Source organism: Phocoena phocoena, chromosome 1, assembly GCF_963924675.1.
Source record: "Phocoena phocoena chromosome 1, mPhoPho1.1, whole genome shotgun sequence".
Lineage (NCBI taxonomy): Eukaryota > Metazoa > Chordata > Mammalia > Artiodactyla > Phocoenidae > Phocoena > Phocoena phocoena.
This window is the reverse complement of record NC_089219.1, coordinates 28,267,314-28,290,067: the sequence shown is the minus strand read 5'-3', so window position 1 is coordinate 28,290,067 and position 22,754 is coordinate 28,267,314. Positions and strand designations below refer to the sequence as shown.

Below are 22,754 nucleotides of genomic sequence, written 5' to 3'. Positions count from 1 at the left end.
TATAGTCATCTAAATAAGGAAGACACTGATTCACATATTCAGATCATTTATATTCAGAAACATAATGGATGTTTAAAACAATAAAAGTATTATCTTAGGATGCTACCAAAACTTAAGCAGTTCCCTTTAGAAATAAATACAAGAACTAAAGGATCCCTATCAAACTAACATTAAATGTTTTTCACATCACCACCATTTTTTGCTATACACATTGAGGAGATTTTTCTTCATTTTAACATCTATATAATACGAAGAATTATATCAGAAAAGAGAGAACCAAGTATAAACAAAACAAAAAGGTTTTGGTGTTATACACAAAAGATAAAATAAACTTACACAGTGACAGCTTAAATCATCAACTACTTTTGAAACAACAAACATGCTCAGTAGGTAAGATAATCTTCTATCTTTACCTTCACTACAGAATGACTTGTCAGCACCTGAGAATCGCACAGTCTCCTTTACAATTTTCTCAATTTTACAATATTCACACATTGCCATTACATTATTTATTTTCTTATATTCATCAGAACAATTTTTGCCACAGAACTGAAACATTTTACCCTGCAAAGAAATAATCATTAAGTACTAATTAAACATTTGGTTTATCTTGTGGAAATCTTTATCCCTCTTATTTTCAAAACAAATAGTGTATTTCTGAAAGGTGAAAAGCCAGAAATAAGTTTACAGATAGACCAGTTTATACTCGAACCCTCTATCATGCTCCTTTACTCTACCTTATAATCAAGAAGTTCTGGTTTTGTGGCAAAGAGACGGTTACAGTGCTGACACTTGAGTTTTACAACACTTCGTGCAAACCCAACGTGTTGGGATTGGGCAGCAAGACGCTGGAGACCAGCTGCAGCAGAGCTACTGATGGAGGTGGGAGAAACAGCAGAGGTGTTACCGCCTCCTGCTGACACTGTTGAACCTGTAGGGATGCTTACAATTACTTGGCCCTGAGACAAGGGCACCACTGAAGAGTTCATTCCTGCTGGTTTGTTGAACAAATTCTGAAAGAAGAAACAAACAAAAAGATCAATCTACTCATTTGTTCAAACAAGAAGGTACTGAATACCTACCTATGTCAAGCACAGTTCTAGGCACTTAACATACATTTGTGAAAAGGCAAACATCCCTGCCTTTGAGCAGCTTATAGCTGAATGGGGGGAGTGATATTTATATTAAAAAATGAAATAATTTAATAATATTCTTTAAAAATAATATCCCCCCAAGAGATAATCTAGGTAATAATAGTACCATTTAATTTCGCACAAGGCAATTAAATAACATGCCTCCAAAAATAGGATGGACCAAAGAACCCAAGTTTAAAAAGACTGAGGTAGAAATTTAGGCAATCCAGGCACTTAGCAACCACCTAATAAGTTTACTTTACTATCACAGGCAACTAACTGGAGAAAAGGAAGAGTCCTGAAGCCATACCTGGAAAGCTACCACACAACTGTAGCTGCAGAAGTTGCGAATACTTCCATCTGACATGGCTAGGTGATACTGAGGGATTGCTGAGGTTTTGCAACTGTTACACTGAACTTGTACACCTTAGCAAATCAAAATAAAAACTAATGAGTAATACAAATGTAAACAAATGTATGAGAAAATAAGTATTATATGATACATGAAAATTTAAGGGCCAAGTCAAGTTGCAGGAACTGAAATTAAACTTAGTTACCTCACATACAGACAAAAACTAACAACGTTAAAAATATTTCTGTTTATTTAAAGTTGTCACAGTCTATACCCTGAAACTAAAAAATAAATGAATCTTGAAATAAATCAGGTGTAGATAAAGAAAATACATTTTAAAAGCCATAAATTCTTTTGGTAAGAAAGAATGCACAAATAGGCAAGCAACTAAATAAACATAAAATAAGCAATCAAGATAATAGGTGATATTTTACAACACAGATCTGAAGTATTTTAAATTTGCATTAAAAATCAACTAAATTTGGACAAAAATCTGCACTATAACAACAAAGCAATAACCATAAGTTATTCAACTATTATATTTATAAAGTTTATGAAACCAGTATTACCTGCAGAAGTAACCATTTTAACTCTGTAAGCAGATAAGCAATTAACAGAACAGAAAAGCTCTGTCTTTCCCAAGCTACTGGTATTTTCAATCATTTCTGCTGAGGATCTCAATGATTTGCAAAGCGCACATGGTGTAATTTTGGCTGATTTCTATTAAGAGAATAAAATAACATTCATTTTTACCAAGTTACAAGTAAAAGCATAATTCTTTGAAATATTTATACTTAACACTGTTGAAATATTTTAAATTAGTGGCTTCCAAACTTTTATGATTACAATCCTCAGTAAGAAATAAATTTTACAAAGTGACCCAGTAACACATACTTCTGAGGTTTTGTGTTTGTGCATTAAACATGTATGTATATAAAACTGAAAGGTTTTATAAAACAATATATATCATGATAACATGTGATGCACTTTGATATTTTTCCACTCTACTCTACTTCATTAAAAAATATGTTGGGCACAACCTAGCAATTAATTTTGGGATTTATTAATTTGTTATAGCTATAGTTTTAAACACACTATTTGAGCCTTCCCCCAAGATAAGGTTATGGGGTTAAGTACAAAATACTATGTATAAAATAAATAAGCTGCAAGAATATATTGTACAAAACCTCCAAACAAACAAAAAAACCCACTATTTAAAAAATTACACAACAGGGACTTCATGCTCTTACACTATTCAAAGAATTGGAAGAACTTCCCACAAAAGGTGCTATATATAGCAATGAAATGTGAATCCAAGGAAATTAATAAACTTACTAGAAAATTCACACTCAAATATTCTACCACTAATAATAACAAAGCACAGGGACTTCCCTGATGGTCCAGTGGTTAAGACTCCGCGTTTCCACTTCAGGGGGCGTGGGTTCGATCCCTGGTCAGGGAACTAAGATCCCGCATGCCGCGTGGTGCAGCCAAAACAAATAATAACAACAACAAAGCACACTCTAAGCAATAAAGTGGGAGGAAACTTTGCATATCCCAAGTGTCCAAATATAAGCAACGAAAGAGTCTGTTATCTTAAATTTCCACTCAGTGATTTAGTAGCAAATAATGCTAAATACTATTAACATGTCATACATTCAGGATAACTTATAAGGTATATCCAGCACCCATTAAGAGAATTTCAAGATCTCTATGTCCTCTTCAACGATAAGTCTGTTATACTTACTATTAAAATAAATACATATTCAAGTGAGCATATTCCTACATTCTGGAATCTCTTCTGTATCTCCAACCCTACTTCTCCTTTCCTCCTCCATCAGGACTGCAAACACAAACTTCATTTATAAGAATTAGGTCAAGAGTTATCTCTGAAACTATCAAGTAGAACTGACCTTGCTTCCACTGTGCCCCTCTACATCCGGTAACACTTCTATCGTAACATCTCTACACACTTGCATCTCCCCCAGGGGACATGTAACACCTCAAAACAGGAATCACATCTAATGTTTGTTGGATAAGTTTTATATAAGGAAGAAAAGAAAAGTAGCAGAAATGACCATCTTCAATGTTTCAGGTTCTATACTAGGTGCTTTCTCATTCTTACTTCACATAATCCTAAAAACATCCCAGTGACATTGCTAGTATATACCCATTTACAGATAAGAAAATGGACTCGGGGAGTTTAACTGCTTTCCCCAAGGTTAAATTCTATTTGAACAGAAAGTCTGGGAATCAAACCAAGATCTGCTTTACTTCTAAATCCACGTTCTTTCTCTAAACCACAGTACACACTAATATGTGAAAATTTTAATAGGTATTGGCTAAATTAAAAGTAATAACTTTAAAATTAAGATATTTCAAAATACTTCTCTTATGGAATGTATACCACCTTTCAATGGACTGAATCAAAGTAACTTTTAGAATGTGATACAATATCAGGAAAACTGTCCTTTGTACAAGAATAAAGCTAATGAAGATATTGGGTTTTCCCCCCCTTTGAGAACAAAAACAAGGTGTTTCTAAGGAAGAAATAAATAGTAACTAACACTAATCCCTTTTAATGTGCTTGTATATTAACAAGAAATAAATTGAGACACTAGAACGTTTAAAATTACAAAATCATTGCAAAGTTTTAAGAACATTTAAGAGAAATTTCCAAATTAACATTATTAAATTCACCAATTTTGGTAAACTGTATGAAAATTTACTATTCTAAGAAAAAGAATGATCAGCAAATGCAGTGAAACAAGAAGACACTGTAAAACTGAAAATGTAAAAAGTTCTTACTATTCCTTTGGGTTTACCAATTTTAAAATTGAACTTTTGATCAAAATTTACTAACAAAACATAAATCTAGTATAAATAAAACTGCCAACATTGCTAATTATTGGAGAAATGCAAATCAAAACAAACCACAGTGAGGTACCACCTCATGCCAGTCAGAATGGCCATCATTAAAAAGTCTACAAATAACAAATGCCAGAGAGGGTGTGGAGAAAAGGGAACCCTCCTACACTGCTGGTAGGAATGTAAATTGGTGCAACCACTGTGGAAAACAGTATGGAGGTTCCTCAGAAAACTAAAAGTAGAATTACCACATGATACAGCAATCCCACTCCTGGGCATATATCCAAACAAAACTGTAATTCAAAAAGATACATGCACCCCTATGGTCACAGCAGCACTATTAACAATAGCCAAGACATGGAAACAACCTAAATGTCCATCAACAGATGAATGGATAAAGAAGATGTGGTACATATATACAATGGAATACTACTCAGCCATAAAAAAGAACGAAATAATGCCATTTGCAGCAACATGGATGCAGCTAGAGATTATCACACTAAGTGAAGTAAGTCAAAAAGAGAAAGACAAATACCATATGATATCACTTATATGTGGAATCTAAAATCTGACACAAATGAACCTACCTATGAAACAGAAACAGAATGAGGGACATAGAGAATAGATTGGTGATTGCCAAGGGGAATGGGAGTGGGAGAGGGATGGATTGAGAGTTTGGGATTGGCAGAAGCAAAGATTAGAAGGTATACACCAAAATGATGGGACTGGGTAACTCTGAGAGATGCCTAATTTTTTCTTCTTTGTGCTTTTCTGCATTTTCAAAATCTTGTTCAAAAACATTAATCATATTTTAAATAACATAATCCATACCCTAAAAACATGTATCGATATTTCAAATGCATTAAGAGAAATACAGTCTGCCCTCCATATCCCTGGGTCCCACATCTGCAGATTTAACCAAATGCAGATCGAAAATATTCCAGGAAAAATATTCCAGAAAATTCCAAAAAGGAAAAGAATTTGCTGTACACTGGCAACTATTTACACGGCATTTACATTGTATTAGGTATTATAAATAATCTAGAGATGATTTAAAGTATGCAGGAGAATGTGTGTAGGTTATATACAATTACTACACCATTTTATATAAGGGACTTGAGCACTCTCAGATTTTGATATCCTCAGGGTTCCTGGAACCAATTCCCCATGGATACTGAGGTACAACTGTATATGGTACTTATAAAACTCTATAACAAGAGTTTTTTAACACACATGCATTTGAAAAATACTATTTACATGCAAAAAATATTAATTAAGCTAATAACAAGAAATTAATATTTTTGTGACATTTTCATAAATAATTTCTATCAAAAAAATTCAATCCTTCTGAAAGGAGCAAAGACGTCAGGATTAAATATGGTCATGTACCTGCTTATATGCTGTGACACACGTGGAACTACAAAACTTCTTAGCCTGTCCCTCTATCTGGAGCATGTGGCATTGTCCAGAGCCACTGTAGCAGTAACCCCCACAGTTTTCACAACAGTTCATGGTGAGGTTGTTAGCAGAGCGAAACTTAGAAAAGCAGGCATCACTGCAAAGTTTATGTACCACATTCTGGTAATTAACTTCATGTCGAATCTAGGAATTATAAAGTAATAACTTAGAAACAACAAGCGAAGACCATCAAAAACTGTCCTTTAAGCACAAATATCAGACTCCTTCCCCCACTAAAGTAAAAAGATAACTTACAACAGCATTCTTCTGACACATGCTGCACTTGGTTGAAATGCTATTCGTATTTATGGTAACCACAGGTTTTCTTTTCAGTTCATATGTTGACAAACATGACTGACTACAAAAATCTTTACTAGTGGTGGTATTTTCAAACTGGGCACTGATCACATCCTTTGGATTTAAAATGTCTCTAAAAATGACAACAAAGATAAAATAAGCCATAGTATAATTCATTTTTTTCCTTTTTGTCAACTAAAAATATCAAATAAAACAAAGGCAATTAAAAGTGTAGGGAAAGGGCATTGGTATTTACATCTGAAAACCTGGGTTTTCTTGAATAAAGTGGTAAATCACTTTGATCCTCAACCTCTGTTGTATAAAATGAAACTAATACACGGCTTAGTTCATAGAACTATTGTGAGGATTAGTATACTATGTCTCAAGATTAAAAAGATATACATCAAACATTTATCATTCACTATCTCTAGTAGGTAGGATTATAGAAGATGTTCATTTTCTTCCTTAGGCTCTCCTACATGTTCAAAAATACTCTTTAACATTACACTTGAAAAATTTTAAAGCCACTATCTTTTAAAAGTAGGAATACATTTCAAACTACACAGTGCATATTCTAGCATGATTATATAAAATTGAACATTTCCAGATCTAAATAATTCAATTTGTAAGCATTAGCAGTAAAAGACAATGAAGATTAAAACCCTAAGGATTAAGACTCCCTACCACTCCACCCCTTATCCCACTCCCAAATTACTCTTCCTACATAGTAGTTTATCGCTTAAGTACAAACCATTTTAAAAACCAATTTTAAAAATACCTTGATGGAATTCTGTAAACAATGTCTCTCTCCCATGAGTATACACTCACATAATATTTAGTAAATAAACTGTTATATTCACTCTTACATTTTAAACAGATTATACTAATATAGCACTTTTTAGAAAAGATTACTCTGCTTCAAAAAAAAGATAATAGTAAATATAATGGGACTCATCACAAGGAGCACCTGATATTGTACTATGCTGTAATACACAACATCACACCTCATCTTCAATACTTAGTAGCTTGAGAGTGCTCTATTACCTGCATTTTTTTTTTTTTTTTGGCCTTTCCAGCTACTTTTTATTGGGTTTTAATCTATTTCATTTATAAGGGTATTTAATGAGCAGTTACCTTGAGCCAGGGACTAGCCCAGCCCTATGTCAAGATATGGTACAAGCCCTCAAGGAGCTCACAGTATACTGGGACAAATAGACAAATGATATATAAAATACCATAAAAGAAGCATTCTTAATATAAAAAAGTAAAATAATTTTGAAAAATGTATTTATATACATAAAATGTACTACAGAAATAGAAATGAAGAAACAATTATTTCAGACAAGATGTGACATGAAAAGCTACCCAAAAGGTGGTATTTTAGCTGGACCTTAAATAGATGTTTTCTAGAAGGCTAAGGAGATAAAAGTTGGAGAACAGCGTGGATCAAGGCAATAGAATCATAAAAGTAGCGACTTCCCACTACTCTCAGTATGCTTAACATCCAACTGCATTACATTTTATTGTAACAGATTACATCTTATCAGAATGAGAAGGAGCAATCTCATTTCAGATAGTAAAGATTCAGATGGTACAGACAATCCTGAAACAGTTACCTCTCTTACTGCCATTATTATCAAGAAAACTGATCTTTCTAACAGTATTAACAAAAGTACCCTCCAAGTTACCTCTTTTAAAGTGTAGGATTTGAAACTGATTTTTTTAAAACAAATTGTTAGGTCCCTATTACTAATGAAATCTAAAAATTAAATGATGATTAGCCAAAACATATTCAGAGTTTAGGTTAAATTCAAGATGCTAAGAGATTTGGTTAATAAAAGACTCACAAAAATAAAACTGCTACTCCAAACAGCTAAGGAGTTTCTTTCAACCTAAGTGCTGCTGCTATATTTCTAGTGGTCTACAAAAACAGCAGTAGTTATCAGGAGGGAAATCTTTTCTATCTCCACCTATTCAAATTAAAGTAAAAATCCTTCTTATAGGGACTGACTTACAAATTAAACCTGTTCAATGCATGGACTATCTAGAGGGGAAAATGCATGTGCCAGAACTACCCAGCTATGTGACACTGAGCAAATCATTTAACTTCTTTGAATCTAACGTCCTTATATTTCAGGCACAATCCAAATCAATAATTTTATAATCAGATAAACCAGACTATCCCAAACTGCTGTAATGACTGTGTAAATAAGAGAGGAAAAAGGGAAGGAAAGGAAAAGTGGTGAAAAGGAGATGAAAGAGTAGTACAGAAAATGAAATGGAATACAAAGAAAAACAAGACTGATAAATGGTTGAGAACTGAGCAACAAGAGAAAAAGGTATTCTGTAAGAGAAGGGGGGAAAATTAAGAAAGACAGAAAATGAAAAAGAAAAGTTGAGGTGATAGGCAGGCAAGGAGTACCTGAAAGAAGAACAGAAAGGGGTGAATGGAAAAGAACAAGGGATAAAAAAAAGATAACATAGTAAGTGAATGAAACGGTAGAACAGTTAAAAGTCAAAGAATGACAGGTTAAAATTCATGGATAAGACCAAACATTACAAAAGAAGAACATTTAATCTTTAAAATAATTAAATTACATAAGATCAGACAGAGCTAAGATATGACATGCAGGTAAAAATGACCATCTCCAGATAAAGCAAGGCAAACACCAGAGACCAAAGAGATATAGTAAATTTAGATGAGAAGAACAACATGTATGGACAAGAATTAAAAAACACAGAAAGAAGGCACACATTTTAAAACTTCCATGAGTTTCCTATGGTCATTTTGAAATTCACTGTTAAATCTTTGCACTAAGTATCTATGACTATTATTATGAAAGGAGAAATACTGCTGAAATTTTAGAAAGCGCTGATCGCTAAAGTAAGAATTAAATAAAGAAACATAAAAGGAAGTTTTTATGTGAAATTATTTCATAGCAAAATAGGAAAAGAACAAAGAACCTTATAAAAATTATAATTTTCTAGTTGATTTGATTTAGAAAGGATGAATATACTGGAATATAGAAATTAGATATCATCTATAAATACTCTTTTTTAAACATGTTTCATAATTCAAACAGAAGTCTATTTTTACTAAATTAAACTTGAAACATAAAGGGATACAAATATAACTTCTAGAACATCTTCTAACCATACTCAAATTTCTTTCAGAAGTTTCTTTCTATACTTTTTCCAATTGAATCAGAAGAGGGAGCATCTTTTCCCTTTCTAGACAGAGAAAGGGCAGCATCCATGTGAGGTACTCAAAGTACAAATATCGAAACTAATAAATCATGGTTTGAGTAGCTTAATAATAGAAGCCAAAATATTTCAGAACAAGAGCATTATTCATCTTTTTCTGACTTATTTAAACAGTGTCTAATGACCACATTGCAAAATTAGCCTAAGTTAGTTCATATTCCTCAAATATATCAGGATGATTTTATTAGTATCTAAGGTCATAATTTTTTGTTGTTAAACACTGAAATACAACCTCTGACATACTTGAGATACTGAGAAAATAAAAATACATACACTGGAATCCAATTAAAGTTAAGATGAAAAGTATTAAATGAATTCCAACTACCTAACAGAAAACATTACATAAACATTAAATATTTGTTGCATCTAAGCATCTATTGCCTACAGTTACAAGATAAAATATTGTGGTCATGTAATACCCCTAAATGGCATAGTTTTTGTTTTCTCAAGCATCGCAACTAACAAGGATAGTAAAGTACATTTCAAAAGCACCTCTTATTATATAAAAGGCACATTACTTAAAGTTAAAAGAAAGCTGAGAACCTAGCGTCCAGAAAGATTAAAAGCAGCAACAACATGTTCGTAGTAAACAATGTGATATTTCTCAAAAAACATAGAAAGGTAGAAAATTAAACAATACATAAATAAGAACAAAGTATCTTGAAAGAAAGAAAGCAAAGACGATAATTTAGAATTCTGCTATACTTTGAGCAACTTGAACAAGTTTTCTTAGTGGGAGGAGGCGGTGGGCGGGCAGGTGGAACTGTATATCCAGTGAGGCACAGTGTAGAGCAGAATAGCTGAGTAGACCCTTTCCTCTGATAAGCAGTTTGCCCCTTCTGGAGGATTTTTTTACAACCAGAACAGGAAACTCGAACAGCTGTGGCTGGAACTGAAGGAAGCATTTTATTCATGCCAGATGATGCCAGTGAAGGCTGAAAGCCAGTAGTCAACTGTGGAGCTTTAAAAAAAAAAAAAGTTTTACTTTTTACCATGAATTTTAAGTAGGCATCCTTTCTTTCTCTTCTAGAGCTAGTCTTGAAACCCAACACTAATTATGCAATACACAATTAAAGCCATTCTAAACTGCCTAGTTTACTAATATAAGTAGATACTTCCTCTCACTCATACTGGTCAGAATAAATAAACATGATTCATTCATTCAGTTCTGCTTCTTACCAAGAGGACTGCCACTGACTGAAAACACAGCACTAATTTTCAGTTCCCCTTCTTGAGTTTTTTGCTGTTGGCCATGACTATACTCCTTTTAAAAAGAAAAATAAATAAATATGTAAAGAAAAAATAAATACAATGTATCTAAAGAAATCCAGATATTCAAGACATTTTACTATGGCTATATAGGGGTGGAAAATGTTTACTACATTAACATTAATAAGTAATAGCAAGCAAACTATAATTACAATAAGGGTATAACATGTTTATACACGCTGAGAGTTGAGGTAAAAAATGACAGTAGCTATCTAGCCTATAGCACTACCAGATATTCACAAATTATTTTTTAAATTCTTAATATTATTACAGTATTTTAAGTTGCTGTTTATCTATTATAAAAGTAATACACACTTACTATACAAAATTTAGACAAGTAGAAATGAGAAAAAAATTCTAATCATATTTCCATTACCCCAAAACAACCACTGTTACTCTTTTGTTATATTTCTTTCCAGTCTTTTCCCCTGCCGTATGTGTTTCTTCACACAGCTATAATTATACTGAATATAGCATTCTTATAAAATGATTTTTTGGTCACTTGAATCAACTGAACATTTGCATATTATCACATATTACTCTAAAATAAATTCTAGTGGCTAAATATCAGTGTTTCTAAGGTTGGAGTCCAAGAATCCCTGAGGTCTGTAAAGGCAGACCAGGCAGTCTGAGAATTCTAAAAAAAATATTTTAAAAGTCTGGGTTTTTATTTCAATAATTCTTTTAGTGAATGTAAGTATATTTTTAGTCATGAATAACCACATATAACTGAGTTGTACAACAAGTTTTTAGTGCTGTTGTTAGCTTTTACAATTCTATTATTGCATTGTGAAGCCCCTAAGTGGTAGATTTAACTTTGTATTTTAATTCACTGTTTATCACACTGAAACTTGCAAAACCCTGAAAGACGTCTTATTCTTGGAATTCTCAGGCAACTCCAACATACCGCCTTTTTTTGTGATAAGACGTGTCTGTACATTACTGGAATTCGAGAAAATACTGATATATATTATTTAATAGACATATCAGATTACATAAGGATGAGACTGGGGTGAGGTGAGGCACTTGCCTCAGGCACAAATTAAGGCACCAAAAATCTCAGTAATATTTTTTAAAATGCCATAATCCATGATAAACAAAATACCAAAACTTTAAATAAGTAAAGACAGGATCAGTATTACTAATTTTTCCCTTGGCCTCAGTCTCCAATTTGATAGCCCTGAATGGCACTGAAATTACATAACCACAACCCAGTGTTGGTTCACTTGTTCCCACACATTTGCATAATGCCATGATGAACATCTCTGAATACTCATACACTCATATTTAGGATTATCTCCTAAGGAAAGAATCTTAAAGTGGAATTACTAGGTAAATAAGTACATAGTAAAGGTTCTTGATGCACAGTGACAGATTGTTTTTTAAAACCTTAATTTTATTTATTCTAGCAATTTGTGATAAAAGCCACTTAAAAGTCTCTTCCCATTCTTGTTTTAATTTCCAATTTTTTTAATATCCATTTACAAAAAAAGCATTATAAGGTAACAAGATTAACCCCTGATAACATCTGTTATCAACATTTCCTCAATATGTACTATGAGATAAATTTTACATACTGAAGTTTCCATTTTTATGCCGAAAAATTAACAGTTTTTACCTTTGCGATTCCATTTCTTACAAAGTTCTACTTCCACAATAAAATACTAAGAAAGTTTTCATTGTTTATAATACAGTCCTTTAATCCAGAGGTCAGCAAACTATCTGCAAAGGGCCAGATACTAAATATTTTTGACTTTTCAGGCCATGCTATCACGACTACTCAAGTCTGCCCTGGTAGAGCAAAAGTACCCATAGATAATATGTAAATGAATGAATGTGGCAATGATCCAATAAAACTATAAAAACAGTATGCAGAAAAACAAAACAGAAACAAAGAGGGCAGGCTGGATTTGGCCCACTGCTGAAAGATAATTTGCCAACTCCTGCTTTAATCCATCTGTGATTTATTCATATTTATTTTGATATATAATGAGCATTTTTCTTTTTCTTTCTTTGAATAGCTGATGAATTCCTTCCACTCACCATTAACGTATCAACTTCCTCTAAAAATATCTCTTTTATGGCAATCTATTCTGCATCACTATCAGGCTGACTACTCTTATATCACACTATCCTAATGAAAATAATTGTGAGATGTTTAATCATTTAATAGTTCACCACATCTCTAATGTTTAGAGCATACATGTAACATAATGTGTGTGTACATGCCTATTTATTTTTCTTCAAAACATAAGAAACCACTGATATTTTCATAATTGTATCCATACTGTATCTTAATTTAGGAAAAACTAATATATTAAAAAAAAGTCTCTGCATTCATTCAAGTTGTTTTATCTGATACAAGCACTTTTTAGTTGCTCTGCTGTAGGAAACAGTATATCTTTTCATAATATTGTCTAACTGGGAAACAACTGATTTATAGAAATATTTCTGTTTTATATAACTAAAATTCAACTAGCTACTCCACTAAACTTTCAAGAATTCTATTAATTTTCTAATAAAGATCCTTACCAGTAAATGATGATAATTTTGTCTCCCCTTTTCCATTATTTCTTCTAATTTCTTTAACATGTATTGGGTCGAAAATCCAACAAGAGTTAAATAATAATGCTGACATCAGTAATTTGTGTTCATTTAGTTATTATTAACAGAAGGTTTCCATCATTTTACTTTTAAATTCAATGACTGTTATTGATCAGAAGTAGGTATTTCCTTACCTGATCAAGAGAGTATCTATTATAAGAAATGCATAGTGAATTACATGAAATGTCTTTCGGCATCTATCTATCTATATATCTAGTCTTATTTGACCTGTTGATGAAGTTACGTATATTAAGAGATTTTCTAATATTGATTCATCATAACATTCCTACATTATATAGTATATGAAAGCATATTATAAGAAATTTTTTTAAATCTCAGAAAACTCCAGAAAAAATATCAGTATTCATGGGCATACTTTCATGGTTTCCAGTCAGCTCTCTTTCTCACTGTCTGTGACAGTTATTTCAAACTTCTGATACATTCCTTAAGCCTCAAGTACATATTACTTATATAATACAGTAAAGTAAGAATGTATCTTAAGTACTGTGCTTGTACACCCCACAATGCCTTCAAGGCATAATCATGTTTATGTTAGTATCCTCCCAACAATGATTAATTTTACAAATATTTAATAAAAAATCAATGACTAATAACTTGAGAAGTGAAAATCTGATGACCCAAAAGCTTTCAGAAACAGAAAAACAGGTGTCAAAACAAAACCAAAAAATCCTCTACCACAGTATCTTTACCTTCCCTTTATTTACCATAAAGTATGTATCAGTATCCCAAGACAGTATTTTAGAAATGAAGAACCCAGTTTCTATAACCAAGTTAACTTGACATGGCTAAAAAAACAAGCCCCAGCATTTAATTACTGCATTCCATTTGCCAAGACTATATGACTCACTATTGTCACAATTAATTAATTTGCTTTCCCATTCTAATCCATTCACTTCAATGAGAGATTACAGATTAGCTCTCCTTTTATTATGAGCAAAAAGAAAAGAAAAAAAATCATGATTTTAATGTAATATTTACTGAATTTCCAGCTTTCAGAAACTATAGAAAAGGGGAGAAGAAAAAATGACGTCTCTGGCTCTTTAAAGTTTTTATTTTAAAAACTTCTCTAGTCATTTTTTTAAACAACTTTTATTTATAGGAAGTTTGGTAGACTATAATAATAAGGCCTTGATGAAGGCCACTGATTGGCTCCTTCCTGGCCATATGGCCTTGAGTAACTAACTTATTAACCTCTATGAATCTCAGTTCCCTCACCTAAACATAGAGTTAATATCATCTACTCTGGCCTTCTTATATTGGAGGATGAAACAACATAGTACACATAAAAGTATCTGTAAGTATTATATACAGAATATATTATAGTAACATGCAATAGGATTTGAATGAAGAAATGTAACTGGGAGGACAAATGATGCTACGCCAGTAACAGAGGCAGGAGGATGACAACTGGCAAACCCAGAAAATTATAACTGAAGAAATAAGAACAATTGGGAAGAAGTAAATATATATATAAACATACATTTCAGTATCTTAGTGATTTACATGGGAAAGTAAAAAAATTAAGACCAAAGTGAACTGTGTAAAAAGGAGAATAAGGAAGTGAGTTGAAAGCAGAGCTACGAGTTAAGCAAAGAGAAAAGCCAAGGGAGGTTTTGACAAGGTGCCAGAAGCTAAAGCTATGATCTTATTACACCAAGAGAAAAGTTATTACAAGTAACTGATGGTCACAAGTAAAGACTGACCACAGCTGTTAAATCTATCAGTATTTTATGAGCATTAGGTTAATAGTACTGTTTCAGAGTCTAAGAGAATAATTTGTTGGAACTCCTTTTTCCAGTCTATGGGAAATGAATAAGAATATAATAATAAAGCATTAGGCAGTGTTGAACAAGGAATATAGATTTCCAATGGTCACTGAGGAGAAATACCTAAAAGAACAGAACAATGAAGAAGGAGGTGGGAGAAGGGGAGAGGAAATAGGAGGGGGGAGAGGAAGTAGGAGGGAAAGGGAGAGGAGGGGGAGAGAGAAGGTAAGGAAGGGATGGAAAAAAAAGAAAGAACCAGGTATCCATAATTTAACATGAGGTCAGGGATTTCTAGAAGAGTCATCAAAGGTATGATCCCACAGGATTGGTGTAGCTGATAACAGAAAGGACTTCTCAGAGAACACCTAGTTTTACCACTCACATGCTAGAACTGCCTTATTGTGGGGTCAGGGCAAAGAATGCTTCTGGACCTTATGCCTAGAACTTACACAGATTCCTGCTTGGTTTTTAAGAGTCCAGTCAATCAGGTGGTGAGCCCTTAGGGAAGTTCTTCCCCAAAATCATGACGAAACTTCATATACGGCATTTTATAACACATTATTACACTTTGAATAGTGATAAAAATGTAGGTGTTTCTGTGTCCTGACTGTTCCACCCTGTTGGTATCCTCCAGTCACTGGAATCTGATTGTTTTCAAAACAGTAATATTGGGTTGGCCAAAAGGTTCATTCAGATTTTTCCGTAAGACATTACAGAAAAACCTGAACGAACCTTCTGGCCAACCCAATACAAATAACCTTTCCTGATGCCCTCTTCCCACAGTGTATTTGGCCTTTGCTATAACTGCCTTTTCAGCTCAAGGTAAGTGTCACTGGGTCATGTACAGGCAGAAAGTGACGTCTTTGGTACCCTGCCAGCATTATGATTTCTTATGGATTTCCCATGTCCAGATTGGGGCACTTAAAAGACAGGAGATCTGCCCTGTATAGGCATGGTAGTAGTCTTCTAAAGCATACACTGCCATATGAACCTCCCCTAGGTGTCAGGACACTTCCTTATCTCTAATTCAGATATCCACGACCTCCACTTTGCCTGCTTTTATTAACATGTTTTCATTATTCAGATATTTTCATATTCCTTCTCTACCATCTTTGTAGCTACCACACTCACAGCCATCCAACTCTACAGCTTTATCATCACTACCCTATACAGCTACCCTCCACTGGGCACCATGGCATTCTCACTTAATTGAAGCATCAATCTGACTCACATAAATCACCTACATCTATAAATCACCTATTCTTCCATTTCCTTACTCTAAAAGAGTGGTTCTCAATAGCAGAGGACTTTGTCCCCCAGGGGACATTTGGCAATGTCTGGAGACATGGTACTACTGGCATCTAGTAGGTAGAGGTCAAAGATGCTTCTAAACATCCTACAATGCACCGGACAGCCCCTCACAACAAAGAATTATCTGGCCCCAAATGTCAATAGTGCCGAGAAACCCTGCTAAGAGACATCTGAGTGAAAAAAACTTCTTCCACAGAAGTCTCACATTCTCAACCCCCCTAACATAAAAGAAAGGTATGGAAAGGTAAGCTTTCTCCACATCAAATGTCATTTCAAAAAAATAGCTAATTCATGCGATCTTTACTTCTCAGGCTCTGCACTCATACCAGCTGTATAAAACACAGAACACCCTCAAACAACTGCTCTACTGCATATTCATCCCTTGGTCCTTTTCCTACGTTCCAAAATGATTACAGCATCTTTACTCCGTTCCAACCACTGCAATGTCGTTAATTGCATGGATAACTTCACTGACTACAGCATTCACACTTACAGAATCTTTATGACTTTTACCTCCAGAGCAACCTTGAAATAACAGAGCTCTATCCTTACCCTTATTACTCACAGATCTCAAAACTGGAATCCTATATCACCCATCAAAGCATCAAAACCTCCTTTATCTTCTACCCACTGATCTAATGAACTGGATCTTCAATCAGCTAATTTTTTCAAAGATTAATTAATCCCATTAATCCCTCCTGAAAAACACTTAAATCCATACATAGCCTATACTTCATTAGCAGCGACTGCAAAAGGCTTATTGCTACCTTATATAAACTCAATCACACCATAAACTCATAAACCTTCAGCCATGTCTGCTGTATCAATCTTAAATCCTTGAAGACTCACTTTCCCTAATCCTGCACTGAAAATGTAAAATTCACAGAACAGTGGTATTAAGGAACGATGTGGATTAAAAGCCTTAACTACTACTTGGACAAAGTTTCCTATAACTCTGGTTGATTCCTTAGTATTATTCTTATAATTCAATTGCCTCAACCTTCATTAAGAGTCTCCTCTCACCCCATCAACAAAACACTTCACTTCTTAATCAAGAACTTCCTTTCTTGAATGAATAATTCATGTGTGGAACAAAAAGAAGGGGGAAGAAAAGGTGAAATGTTTACTTGAGCATTGTCAGGTTCATCTTTAATTTTGTCTAGTAGTCCCTGCTGTGGTGCCATTGCTTTGTCATACTCATCATCCAAAGGTTCTTCTTTAATTCTAACATTTGATGCAAAGGAATTCCCCAGTTCCGAACCAATGGATTCTTTATTGGCAAATGGATAGCTGGAATCCTAAAACACAATATAAAGGATTAATAAATATTCAGATTTTAAAATTATTCCTCTTCAGGTTTAACACCCAAAGAAAAGCTCACTGGAAATGAAGAACTCTACGGACATTCATTAGAGTCCCTACGCTTACAAGTAAATGTGATATATGTCTAAATATCAAATACAAATAAAGAATCTAAGAGCAGAGGCTTCTGAGAACATCTCCAAAGATGTCCTTACGAAAATAATAAAGGAAATTAAAAAAAATAAAATCAGCGCTCTACCTAACACATATAGTTACAGTTTAGAATATCACATAAAGAAAACTTGCCACAGTTATAGCAATCTACATACACACTGAAAACTTACCCTAAAGTTTGTTTCTGGGGTTTGTGGTAAATGGGTATGTAATGTTTCTTCAACTTGATTAGCTATTGAAAGAAAAACAAAACAAAACAAAACAAACACATGTATATGAATAACAAATCTTACAAAGAGTGACCTAAAAAGCTATCATTTGATAATCACCTCTCTTTTCCAATGAAGCTGCTCATTAGAGTGAAATGGGTACCAAAAATACCCAAAAGGTAGTTTCACTCAAAACAAACAATCTGGCCCCATCTAACTTTTAGCCTTGCCTCATGCTCTTTCCTTGTTCAAACCTAAATAAAGTGGTTACATTATCCACTATGTTCCGAAAATTACTTATGTTTGTTCTTCCCCATTTCTGCTTATATCATTCCAAGTCCCCTCTATCCTAATATTTATAGTCTTCCAGACTCAGCTCAGTTCAAAATTCACCTCTCCTCTGTAAAACCTGCCCTTGTCCACTGAGTTAAAAATCATCTCTCTCCTAAGAATACCTAAAACAGTTTCAGTTATTTGATAGAAATTTTATTATGCTGCCTTATAACAAACTCTTCTACTACTGTCTTTAATTATAAATTAAGTTTTATGCTATTCAACTGGTCGTTGACACTTCTGCTACTTGCCTTGTCTTGTCCCTTCTGCTATTAGACCCTATGTTCCTTGAATATAAGTACCCTTATAATTCATCCCTCATAGGGATACTGAAAATACATATTGAATAATATATACTGAAAAATACAGTATACCCTTGTACAGTCTTGTACATAATGGATACTTAAATTAATTGTTATTTTTAACAATACTGATTTGTTCTTTCAATCATAGTTTTCCTAGCACTGTCAAAAGAAATATAAAGATTGGTATATTCTACCAAGCTTTCTTTCACACCTATTGAACATTTATTGAAATATTACTATTTTCACTACACCACATTAGGCCCCAAGAACACAAAGATGAATAAGATACAATCTGGCCCTCAATAAACTCCTACACTAGCACGTAAGGCAAAACAAACAGAGCTATAATACCGTGTGATAAGTACTATAAATAATGAGGCATAAACAAAATGCTATGGAAATATAGATAAGGAAACAAACATTCTTGATGTAGAGAGGTTAGGGATGACCATAGGGCAGAAGAGGTTTATGAGTTAGGTGTTGTTGAATAAGAAGCACTTTTACAGGCATATATACAAAGAGAGAAAACGACATTCAGGCAAATGGAACAGCAGGAGGAAAGAGAGGCACAGAAATAAGAAAATGTATATATTCAAGAATGGAACTGAAGCTAAGTATAGGGTACGATGGGCAAAGAGGCTCAAGAGGAGTCTCAAGAAACTTCTAAAACATAAAACAGAAATGTTATCAAAAAGAAAAACCCTCCCTAATTTGGACTAATTGGTGGGACAGCAGTTTGAATTAGTGCTTACAGCACAAAGAAGTTAAATCCAACTTCAGGTTCCAATGTTCAACCAAAGAAAATGAACAGGTGATTCGAGTATCTTGCCTTCTCATCAAAATATTGCAACCAGGGGAGGGAGAAATGAGGTTTAGAGCTATTTTTCAACCATTTATACCATTACCAATAGTTACTGGGAGAAATTCAGTCACTCTGCAAAGAACAAGGATAAAAGAAAAATGACAAGCTTACAATGAATTTAACTGTTCATACTTTGCTTAGCATCAGAAGTAATAAAAGCTGTATTATTATCAGTACGTTATTTATTGTGTTTTATGGCTCTATTCCAACAATTATTACCTGCTTTATCAAAAAAACTGCTTTTCAACCTTGAATCCAACTCTTTATGGGGTTTATCCAACCGTTTTTCACGTTCAAGATAAGTTAGGTCTCTATTTTTCTCCTTTCCAGAAAAAGTCTCTTTGCTGTTTTCTCTTACTAGACTAAAATCTTTCCGTATTGATTTAAAGACAGAAACCTGATCAAATTGTTTAGGAAAGTCTTTTTTTAATTTATTTTGAATCTGTATTTCATTTTCATTGTCTGATTCATGCTGTGTGACTCTTCTCTCTACTTCCAAGCTATCATCAGTATGAATTGAAGAAACAAGATTGTCCTTTGAACTAAAATCCTGTTCATCCTCATTGTCACTACCAACGACTGGAATTCCTGCAAGATCCCCAGAGTTCAAAAAATAATCATCTTCATCCAGCAATGAATTTTCAGATCCTGTTTGATTCGGCATTCCATAAGACATGCTGTCAAGGGTAGGAGTTAAGTTGTGGTCTATATCTTCAGACATTTCTGTATCCATGATACCACCACCTTAAAAAGTAAAATACTGTTTAGACAAATGATAGTGCTAAAGATGACCATATTTATAAGGTCTGTCTGGCATTTAACCAAATATATATTTTTTCTTTTCAAACAAAATATAGATAATAATACTGTGGTATTCAATTAGCACTTTGATATAGGTGTGACAGATAAAATATCCCTATCTGACAGATAAGGAAATAGGGATGTAAAACTTGAGAAACTATTTCAGGTTAGAAAGAAAGTCAATGCAATATAGAAAAAAAGAGCACCAACTTCAGAATTAGACATATCTGTGTTGGAATCATAGCATGATTAACTGAAAATCTATGTGATCCTGAGAAGTAAACTCTCAGGCTTCTTTATCTGTAAAACAGTGTAATACTCACCTTGGAGATTAATTTGTGGTGAGGTTTAATGACAGTATGTAAAAAGGGCCTAATAACACAGTGACTGACACATAGAAGGGAATATAAAAGTGATCATTATAGTTATCATAGAGACTACTCTGGGGAGCTGAGATTAGAACCCAGATCTCTGACCTCAGAGTCCTAATTTCTCTGCACTAACTCTAATAAACACTTACAGCAGTTAATGTTTATAATGGTAAATATTTAAACATAAAAATAAAATTTATCCAAGCCACAATATATATTAAAAACTGTCTACTGTTCAAAACTACATGCTAAAGTCTCTTCCATTCCAAAATAAACCAAACAAAAAAAACCCAGCCCTGTATTTCCTTTTCCTGACCTAATTCACCTTTCTTTCACAAACTCCTAGGGAAAAAGTTTACATTGGTTTGTTTCTACTTCATCTCCCAGTCATTAATCCTTTGAACTTAATGCAATCTGGTTCCCAACTTCGCATCGGAACTTCTCTCATTAAGATCATCAACGATTTCCTCATGGTCAAGTCCAATTATTTTTTCAATCCTTACGTGGCATATCCCTCCTAGATAAAATACCTTTGGTTTTTTTGTATTGTTCCCTAATTTTATAATTGTCCTATTAATTTATTTCATATGTCTCTTCCTCTGCTTTATGTGCTCAGTATTCCAATTCTCGTCTCATTTTATACACTCAGACTATTTGATTCACCACTATAGCCTTGACTTTTGCTGTTGACTTCCTAAGCGTTTTAGCTTAGACCTTTCTTCCAAACTTCAGATAACTATATTCAATTAGCTTCTATAGGTCCCCTAGGGACCTTTAACTTAGCACTTCTAAAACCAAATTCATCATGTTCCCATTCCAAGAATACTTTCTTGTTTTCCCGTCATTTAATTAACAGCATCACCAAGTCAGCAATTTGCTCAAGATAAAAAAGAGAATCACTCCAATTCTTCTTCCCCTTGGACAAATTCTGCAAACTGTATTAATTAGTATCTCTCTCAAATCCATCTCCTCCACTTGGTACCATTCCAACACTCCACATCTCTTCCTGTTAACAGTGTACTAACTCAATCCACATGATACCTAGGAGGCAACCATATTCTTACAAATCCTGCCCTGAAACCATATTTAATTGGTCCATGAGCAGACAAACTAGAACTGGTAAAAACACAGAGTGAAGCAAAGACTAAAAATATTAGTGGCACCGACAGCCTTGCTTTTATTTGTTCCTGAAGCCCAGATGAACCCTTTGTGTGGCTGGATCTTCAAATCATTCCCTGGGTTCCATGATCCAGGATAAATTCCTTTTTTTGTTCAAGCTGATTTGATTTGAGTTGGATTACTTATAATCAAGTTCTAACTGATACAGGGTCCAAACGAAAGCTTTCTTCAAGTTGCTCTCCTCCATAAAGACATCAGAATTATCTTTCTACACCATTAATCATTCTACATTATACCTTCACTTGAAATCCTTCAATAACATCCCACAGCCTAAAGTACTCACTCATTCATTTATTAGGAAATCACTCCGTGATAAGTACTATGCTAGATGAAAAAGATAGCTATGATACCCTCTCCTCAGCGAACCAGAAAAACAGACAAATGGAGGAAATAATAAAATTAGAAAATCACCATTTTCACTTAACTAAGTAATTAATTCAAACAAAGATGCTAATAAAATCTTAGAAATTTCTACAACTTACTTTCACATAGTATATATATTACAGAGAGAAAGGGCTTCCCTGGTGGCGCAGTGGTTGAGAGTCTGCCTGCCGATGCAGGGGACACGGGTTCGTACCCCGGTCCAGGAGGATCCCACATGCCGCGGAGCGGCTAGGCCTGTGAGCCATGGCCTGCGCGTCCGGAGCCTGTGCTCCGCGATGGGAGAGGCCACAACAGTGAGAGGCCCGTGTACCGCAAAAAAATAAAATAAAATAAAATAAAATAAAGGAGCAGGGTGTTAAAACACACACATACATATAGTGTGATAAATTTGCCAGACTGTAAGCAGCTAAAGGTCAGGGTTAGAACCTCCTCTTTACAACAGTTTATCCTTACTACCTGACCACACAGCATATGCTCAGTAACTGTTTCAT

At 33.9% G+C, this 22,754-nt stretch overlaps 1 protein-coding gene across 1 annotated transcript in view; it reads right to left on the bottom strand.

Moving 5' to 3' along the window:
- Positions 1-20,264, bottom strand: part of ZMYM4 (zinc finger MYM-type containing 4) — a 61,035-nt gene extending 40,771 nt beyond the window's left edge. The window contains exons 1-11 of the mRNA XM_065898167.1: positions 19,748-20,264; positions 17,990-18,051; positions 17,471-17,641; positions 10,552-10,636; positions 10,078-10,333; positions 6,067-6,241; positions 5,743-5,955; positions 2,055-2,205; positions 1,444-1,559; positions 738-1,013; positions 414-564 (exon numbers count right to left, since the gene is read on the bottom strand). Coding sequence (XP_065754239.1) covers positions 414-564; positions 738-1,013; positions 1,444-1,559; positions 2,055-2,205; positions 5,743-5,955; positions 6,067-6,241; positions 10,078-10,333; positions 10,552-10,636; positions 17,471-17,641; positions 17,990-18,051; positions 19,748-20,261 — 2,170 coding nt within the window. The 5' untranslated portion in view covers positions 20,262-20,264. The remainder of the gene's footprint in view (positions 1-413; positions 565-737; positions 1,014-1,443; positions 1,560-2,054; positions 2,206-5,742; positions 5,956-6,066; positions 6,242-10,077; positions 10,334-10,551; positions 10,637-17,470; positions 17,642-17,989; positions 18,052-19,747) is intronic.
- Between the last annotated feature and the right edge of the window lie 2,490 nt (positions 20,265-22,754).